At 37.0% G+C, this 9,358-nt stretch overlaps 1 protein-coding gene across 1 annotated transcript; it reads right to left on the bottom strand.

Annotated features, from left to right (window-relative positions):
* Positions 1-6,745: 6,745 nt before the first annotated feature.
* Positions 6,746-9,126, bottom strand: LOC132164963 (G-type lectin S-receptor-like serine/threonine-protein kinase LECRK3). Its single transcript, XM_059575481.1, has one exon. The coding sequence runs from the start codon at positions 9,124-9,126 to the stop codon at positions 6,805-6,807; it is 2,322 nt and encodes a 773-aa protein (XP_059431464.1). The 3' UTR covers positions 6,746-6,804.
* Positions 9,127-9,358: the final 232 nt, after the last annotated feature.

Below are 9,358 nucleotides of genomic sequence, written 5' to 3'. Positions count from 1 at the left end.
AAAATCAAAACCCATTATGTCTCTCACCTATCCTTCCGTCCATAGCTACCGCGAGTGTAACATCCCAACTTAATTAACTGATAATTAAGTTGGGATGTTATGTGTATATATATATATATATGAAACGATGTCGTATGCAGTATGATATTATCATATTACCATAGAAATGACATCGTTTTAGTTTTTTTTTTTTTAATTTAATATTTTTAATTTTTTTCTTTTAAAAAAGCGGTTAGTGGTTATTAGAATTACTAACCGCCGATTAACTTCATTGCCATTAACTGCCTAGGCGGTTAGTGGAGGCAATTAGTGAATTTTACTAACCGCTTTTTCACCCCTAATAAATACATGTCTTACATCATAATCAAAGTAAGAGCTTGTTTGGAATTGCGTTTGAAAAATAGAGCTTTTAAGTCAAAAAGAGCTTTTGGGCAAAAACTTCATTTTTAAGCTTTTGCCAAATGTGTTATTTGGCTATTTTTAGGTTCTTTGTACCCTTAAAAGCGCTTTTAATTTTTATACCAATCGAGTACTTTTTTCTTCGAACAGACTTTTTGAGTATTAAAAGCACTTTTAGGCTTCTCAAACGCAATCCCAAACAGGCCTAAGTCATAAAACTTAAATACAATACAATGTAATACAAAGTAAGTCTGACAGCTTAATGCTACAAAGAACTATGTGAGGAGTGATAAGCGTCGAATGCTGCACATTCAAGCCCCTTAATTTGCATATGTTAATACCTTAGCATTGTTATTTGTTTGATTTTGTTTTGTTTCTGTGTTTTCAGGTGTTTAATAAAGATACAAGAAAATCATTGATTTTGGGCTCAAAATGCAGTTTAGTGTAGCAATTCACTGTAGCAGACTGTAGCACATTTTACTGTAGCAGAATTACTGTAGCACATACTATAGCTACAGTACGCTTGAGCGTATACGCGCGGCAGAGAGTAAAAAGAGTCCGAAATTGATAAGGAAAGTTTTTCTAGGTCTCCCAATCCGACTGGGAAACTGAAATACGATTTTTCTAGGATTCCTAGGGCTTTTAGGGTTCTCCTAATCCCTATAAATAGGCCTCTAAGCATTGAGAAAAAAAGTGTAACATCCCGATATTTCTCTTCTTTTATCTTGTAGATAAACACGAATGTTACGCTGAAATAATCTCATATAGCGGAAAAACTGTAATTATCAATACAAAAAAAAATACTGTTAAAATATTTTTCTTTATACAAAAATACCCAAAGCTATGTCGTACAAGGCATTTATACAAATCTATCCGACAGTCTAAACTCTAGACAAAACTTAACCAACTTGGAATCTCTGTACATCTCAATATGAATCTCTAATCACAACTGCATAATTACCTTGATTTTCCATTCCTGCAAGCACTACAAAAACTGTGAAGTAGTGAGTCAATTGATTTCCGACAATATAAATCATTGTTGAATCATATATAGCAAAATGCTAGACAAGTTATAAACCCACAAAAATCCGTATTATTGGATATCAATATCATACTCAGTAAGTAAGAATACTTACAGTGGATTACATGAATGGATCATCAAAGGTAATTACTTGAAACCCGCTCTGCTGCAGTTGGTTCATACCCATAACAATCCCTTTACTGACTTTCTCTCTCTCTCTCTCTCTCTCTCGCCTAAACTCTCTTTCTTCCTCTTCAGCTCTCTGTCTTAAATTTCCCATCTCACTCTCGGTTTCTCTTGTGTTCTTTCTTTCTTGTAGCGCTTGGTCTCGCCCTTTCTCTCTCTGTTCTGAGTAAACACTCTTAGAAAGAAGAAAGACCGAGTAAAAAGCGGAAGAAAGAAGAATATATGCAAGAGATGGGAGAGGAGATGAGTGGTGAAAATTCTGAAGGAGAAGAGCTCTATTTATAGGAGAAAATCAAACACTATTCTACCTTCAATTTACAATTATACCCTCATTTTACTATTTCACCAACCCTATACTATTTCACCAACCCTATACTATTCTACCAACCCTATACTATTCTACCTTCTTATTCTACCATCCTTATACCTACCATTTACTATCCTACTATTTCACCAATTACCATTCTCTAATTACCACTCTCATAAATTTCCCAAGAATTAATATCATTGCCTAATATGAATATTAATATAATCATAGCATAAATTTAATATCTCTAAAATAAGACTTTAAAAATCTGGGGTGCTACAAAAAGACACACCGCTTTCTAGAGTAAAAATTCAGTAAATTGTCTTTGGAGCTTAGAAGATCATGAGCGGCTAAACCCCTTCGTGGGGTGTTGATGTAACCCTATCCAAGCAAAATGATTTAATTGTATTTAATTTATAGATTTTCAATTTATGCATGTTGATTGTATAACTATGAGGATTGCTACAATTGATTTCTGTTCTTCATATTAAATGCAATTGTTCTTAAATTTTAAAATCAATATTTGCAAAATTCTTCTCTTGTCTTAGAAAGTATTTTACTTTTATTGATCTCAAATCATTATTGTTTTTTGTGATTATGAGAATGATGGTTATACAATGGGTTTAATTGACATATGATCAATAGGATTTGATAGGCCATGCCTAGGAAAGACGGATTGTACTACACCCTAGTTTAGTGTAATTTAAGTAAACAATTTGTGCCAACCGAAGATGGGTTATACTTATTCATTGATTATATGTATCCTGTTAAGAATTTGATAATTTATACCTAGGGAAGGAGGGTCGTACCGCATCTTAGTGGTTAGGTGGACAATCCGTGCCAACCGAAGATAGATTATGCTTATTCTTTAATAAGGTAGTTTCTTGTTTATTTATAGCATACATAGAATGAATTTCTGGGATTAATTATGATTAGCCATTGTTGTGCGGATAAAGGTGAAGTCAATACCCTACACTCTCTCTCTTATTTTAAATCTATTTTATTTTCATGCACTTTAAGTTTTAAAGAAAATCAAATCAATTCTCTTTTTAATTAAGTTAATTTTAATCTTTCGAATTTTGATAATAAAACCCCTTCAATCCTTGAGGTTCGACACCCTCTCTATAGCCGTATCCTACAAAGATTCGTCCTATTGAGAGTGGTTATTTTTATAATTGATATTTTTTGTCACAAAAATACCACATCAAGGAGTCTAATACATAACAAAAGAACCACCAATGTAGGCAATCCATCTCCTAATAATGTTCTTCTAAGTAGGTGATATCGAAGACAAAGTCCTCAAATGGCGCATCTACCCCGGGTTCCTCTTGACCATAATCCATGTATATATATATATTGTTTTATTAGTGAAAAATGAGATACATGTCCACAACTTAGTGAGTATTCACACTTGAGACTCATAAGTACGTAGTTAACCCCATTCTTTTGCGAAATATGTGAGTACATAAGATTTCATGAATTAGGAGTTCTGATCAGATAAATAAGACAAAAAAATCATACTCACAGTCATGAAGTGTGTGTATATTTGTAACGCCCCAAAATTGACTTTGGCGAGCCTGGCACGGTTCCCCAACTTAACCAACAAGTGACTAAATGGAGAACCACCACTCTAAACATTATCAGAGTTGATGCATAGGAATGTGAAATAAATCTGATAATCATATAAATTATTACACGTGCAAGAATAATCCTCAATTTGAAGACATGCAATAACTAACAATAATATAGGGCAAACTTGATAACAGCATAAAGATCTTAAGCAAAGTCTGTAGTGGCAACCATACTCCTCTTGGGTTCTAGGAACAAGCTCACTATAAGAGTAATAACTGCATAAGTCTAACGACTTAATAAGTAAACCTCACAATTGAGTATAACATGAGCTCATGATTATTAAACAGAAATAAACATGCAATTTTGATAAACATTGAAAAGATGTGTTATTTCTGTTAATACACCTTAAAAATATCATTTGGTTTGACAAAGGGTGGTGTACTCTCGGCGGAAATCGTCTAAGTATGTTAATATAGAAAACTAATGCTTTATAGATCATAACTATCATTTATGGTCTACTTAAGATATTACCCATTCTCAGTAGGGTTGACGCTGTCCCGAGAAACTTGTAATACAATGTTGGTGCTTCGACCATTGTATGCTACCATCCATCACTAGCAGCCCAACCAAGTTCGACCTATTAATGATGTATGTCGTATAGTGACCACCCATTAGGCAATGGCTGTGCCGATCACGAAACTAGCATTGGATCCAAGGCTCATATACATACACACATTTGACCAAAGAATCAAGTCTATATAGTAAGCTTATGGCCATTATTCCACACATACTGGTATACCATGTCATACAATGCATCTTATCAACCAGTTTTTAAAGCAGTTACCAAGTTATTACAAAAAGTAGACAAGTTCATATCATACGCTTGGTCAATTAGTTGACATATCCCACGTTTTTAAGGAAAGTGTTCGTAAGTGTTTACTTACCTCATTCGCTCGCTCGAGTCCTCCGATATCACAAATCACTACTATAACGAAACATAACTCATCGTTATGAGCAGTACTAGAGAACTCTACGAGGTTCCATCTAATGAAAATGGACTTTTGTACACATTTATGGGGCTAAGGGGCTTGTAACCCGCTCTCTAGGCGAGCACTCGCTCCCTAGGGCGAGCGTTCAGCCAGAGGCTAGGGTTTGGCTAGAAATCCCCCAAAAATGAATCTAGGTTTCTATCTAAGGCTATGGGTTGGTATTTCTTTCCTAGGCTCAAAATAAACACAAACATCTCAAGAAAGCGCACCACAAAGAATCAAAGAGGTATTTAAAAGTCTTTTGAAAACATTTCTTGGTTTTATTAAGAAATAGGCACATCCAAGTGAAAACATCTTATCATGGAACTTCTAAAGAGAACAATGGTAGGTTGAAAGCTTTTCGAAATCGCTATTGATTTTACAAGAAAAACGGGTACAATAACTCATTATGGCATCTTTTAAAACTTGTAACATTAAGAGAGTAGTAACAATAGCATGAAAGAATGATTAAGAAGTCACCTTAGAAGATAGCTAGAGCTCCACACCTCCTCATTCTCCAAGAACACTCACAAACCTCACAAACTCTCAAAAAGCAATCAAGCAGTGTTTCTTTAGGACAACAAAGCCTAAAATGAGGGTTAAGGGTTGTGTGGGGGTGGGTTTATACAGGGGAAAAAGTTGAGGGTGTTGCAAGAGAAATCCTGAAAAGGTGTGAGCGCTCGTATACTATGGTGTCAAGTGTTCGTGTATTGTTCACAACGAGTTAAAAATGCTTTTCAGGCGTGCGATTTTGGTATTGTTCAAGAGTCTAAAAATTGGTCAACGAGTGCTCACGTACTGTAGCAGCGAGCACTTTTGTACTGTTCACAAAAGGTTAAAAATGATTTTTAGGTATACGACTAGGTAAAAACCATCGATCAACAAAAAGTCAACAAGCGCTCGGCCTGGTCCCCACACGAGTGCTCATGCACTGTAGCAGGCGAGCACTCGTGTGGTCCCCCATGCGAGCGTTCGTGTACAGTAGCTTAGAAAGTCCAAAATTCTTAAAATGCCCCTCCAGCTATCCTCAGTGACCCAAAGTCCAATTAACTCCTAACCAAGCTGTCTTAAGCCTAGTTAATTATTTTGCGTCACTACAATATTTGATCATGTTCAAGTCATAACTCTCCTCCATATAACCTATATATACCCTTAACCCTCTTATTGTAAGGTTTGCACATCCTGTAGAACATGTTACACAACCTTGGTGCCCCACGTTGTGGTTGCATTTGTGAGTTTTAAGTCTCATATTAAGAAAGTATAAAGAAAAATAGTACTTCATATACCTAAGTGGATCCAAGCCCATAATTTAAGCTTTTAGGCTAGAGTGGTATTCAAATATGTATATTAATGTCATGTTGGTAATAACTCACAAACCATTTTTCTCCCTAACAAATGGTATCCGAGCCATGGTTAGCTTCTTAGGACTAGGTATTTGGATGCGTCTACTTGGAGTTGTGTCCAAGATGAACATATTGAATTTTTTCATCTTGAGGGGAGTAACAGCAGATTGATTCTAACTAGATTGCACATGTGTTACACATGTTCTAATTAGTTTAGTTAATTAACACAGTTAGTTTGTTAATTAAGTTAGTTATATGGTTGAATAGCTTTGTAACTAACTTCTCTTCTTCCCTTTCGCTCATGATCTGTTTTATGTGTATAAAAACAGAGTATATATATTGTAAGCTACAATTTATTCAAGCTAATGAAAACAGTTCAAGTTTTCTCCCATTTCATTCATTCTCTCCTTAGGATTTGATAATTAGCTAACCACAAAAGATAACCTTCAACTTACTCTTCGAGTCTGGCTAATATCCAAGGCGAACCATGAAAAGAAACCTCTGAACATGAAAATTTGCGCATCGTAGGTGGTTGATAATCAAAAAGCTCTATGAAATGGTAGCTAAAATTTGAACTTTACTGAAATCCTTCCTCTGATATTACCTCTTTTGACATGATCAATCCATACGAATATATCCATCTCAGTACAAAGGCTATTAACATATATATTGTTGAGTATACTTGTGTGCAGAAAGGTTTGACTCCTGTGTTGGAAAGATATAATGTTATTTGCTTTTTTAAAATTTTTTTATGAATAAGCATCATTTTTAATAAGCAACAACCAAAATACATTGCAACGGCCAGAATAAATTGGGACTCTGCTGCATAATCCAGCAGCTTAAAATAGAGGATTGACGAGATGCATACACAAGGATCACATGAATTTAAAGCTTACAGAAACTTCATAACTTTGTTATACAAATTACGAGGCTCAATCACTTGAGAGTCTATATCGTACTTAGAAAACAATCGGGGCTAGGAGGAATTGGAATATCAACCGTCCCTTCTAACATAAGTAGAACCTTCTTCATTGAGGGCCGAAGTGATGGCTCATTCTGAATGCACCAAATTCCTAATTTAACCATTCTCTCCACTTGCTTCTTGTCAGCATCTTCATCTCCAATTAATTTAGCTAGGTCGCCGGCTTTAAAACAATGGTAGGCCCATTCTTCAAGAATAGCTTCTTCCTCAGGTAAATTCCAATCCACACTCTTTCGACAACATATGATCTCCAAGAGCACAATTCCATAACTATAAACATCTGCTTTTGCTGTGATGGGCAGTTTTCGATGCCACTCGGGTGCAACATACCCCCTTGTTCCTCTGATGCCAGTAAAGGTATTTGTTTGGTCTTGCTTCAACAGCTTTGCCAATCCAAAGTCAGAAATTTTTGCACACCCGTATTCATCCATAAGAATGTTCTGAGGTTTTATATCACAATGAATGACCTGTTGCTCACACTCTTCATGGAGATAAAGAATTCCTCTTGCTACATTGCGAGCAATTCTCATTCTTTCATCCCAACAAGGTTGTTTTTCTGGTGTGAAAAGTACATCTGCAAGTGACCCGTTGCTCATGTACTCATAAACCAAGAGCCTATGAATTCCGTCATGACAATACCCGAGCAGAGGGATAAGGTTTCTGTGATGCGTTTTCCCAATAACTTTCATCTCAGTCTGAAACTCTCTTTCCCCTTCGGCCAACACTTTCTCTAGTCTTTTAACAGCGACAACCTTCTGGCCATTTGACATTGTCCCTTTAAAAACTGCCCCAAATGATCCTCTACCGACCTCTTCTTTAAAACCATCTGTCACTTTCTCAAGTTCTGAATAAGTGAACGATCGTGGAGCAAAATCGTCACTGAGTTCAACATTTCCATCACAAGAGAGTTTTCCATACCAAAAATGATTTTTATAGAACACAAATCCGGAAATTACCAACAACAAGCATCCAAAAGCAACAAATGAAACACCAATAATTAGGATGTCCACTCGAAGCTCTTTCTTGTTTTCTTTCGGCATATTTCCATTTGGAGTAGTGGGTGTAGACGTACTTACCTTGATGAGAGCGGTGTATGAATCACTCAGTTGCCTTCTCCCATATCTTAGTGGAAGCCTCTGTTTTCGGCAGGTCCTGTCTTTGAATAGCGCAGCTTCACAGTTACAGTCGTCTAAACAGGCTTGTGCGCAAGAATCTTTGGATGGTACTAACACAACAGAATATGAAATATCTTCCCATACGGTGTTAGCCACTTCTTCCATGTTGTATGTAATATCTCCATTTTTGTTTTTGCAACCTTCTACAGTGAAACTCTTCTCGCAGCCAGCAGTCCAGTTCCCCTGTTGTACCTTTTCGAATCCCGGAAGACATACACATTCAGCCTTTTGATCATTTAAAACACAAAAACCATTTAATCCGCATAGACCCTTAGAATTGCACACATCATTCGAAGATGACCATTCCTTTGACCAGTCTCCCTTCTGTTTCAGATGATGCGAGTATATCCGGAAAATCCCATCAGCATCAAGTCTCATGAGATAAATAGTATCTTCTGTAGGATATCCTCCATCCGTTAGATTCCCAATATTGAAACTAGTAGTGTTTAGCAAATAGAGATGGGCATCAGCATCAAAGTTTAGCGTCACGTTATCTCCACTGCCACCTGTCCACGATGTATAGAAAGAAAATGGAGCTGTGTCTGGGGTACCCACCGGGTATTGAACAAGGTTTCCATCATTTTGCATCTTCAGACGGAAGATACCTGATGAATGTTGAGTTTCTGACATACTAGAAATCAGCTCTTGACCTGCTAAGAGACGTTGACCGGGTAAAAGGGTATCGGTCGCGTGCTCAAAACTCTCCCATATTATTTCTTGATCCGAATTATAGATCACGAAATTGCCTGAATTAAGCATGGAAGCCGAAGCAGACCCGAAAGAAGCAGCTACGACGGCTACCTGCTCTTTTGCCAATTGAAGGACAAGCCTGCCGTCGGTTGCAAAAAGCAAGGTAACATTGCCGGAGACAGGTGGGTCATCACGGTTTGCAGTCCAGACAACCGTCTTCTCAGGAATTCCGGCCATAAAAATCCCGACAGCGTAGGCATTGCCCTGCTTGTAAAATCCAAAGGCATAGAGACCAGAACGTGACAACCACGTAGAGTTTGTGGTGGGTGTCAGAGAAGAGCTTCGGCTTACATTAGACTGAATATGTTGAGCTGAAGCAGTGAAAAATGCAGAGAAAAGAAAAAACAGAGTGATGAAATCCATAACAAGATAATGAGATCTCTCTGTAGCTTCTCTTTTCTCCACTTTTCATTTCATATCAGAACAATTGGTTTTAGCATGAAATGCCCAAAGGACTCTCAGTGCCGGTCTCTTTCCGTCTTTCACTTACAAAGTCTACGAAGTCGAGTCAGAAAACGGAATTGTCAAACTTCTGAGAACCACGGAGGTTGACGCATCTCTCACGCTTCGCGTTACTGGATTTATGAGCTTTGAA

Source organism: Corylus avellana, chromosome ca11, assembly GCF_901000735.1.
Source record: "Corylus avellana chromosome ca11, CavTom2PMs-1.0".
Taxonomy (NCBI): domain Eukaryota; kingdom Viridiplantae; phylum Streptophyta; class Magnoliopsida; order Fagales; family Betulaceae; genus Corylus; species Corylus avellana.
The sequence above is the reverse complement of the archived record's forward strand: the minus strand, read 5'-3'. Positions and strand labels throughout refer to the sequence as shown.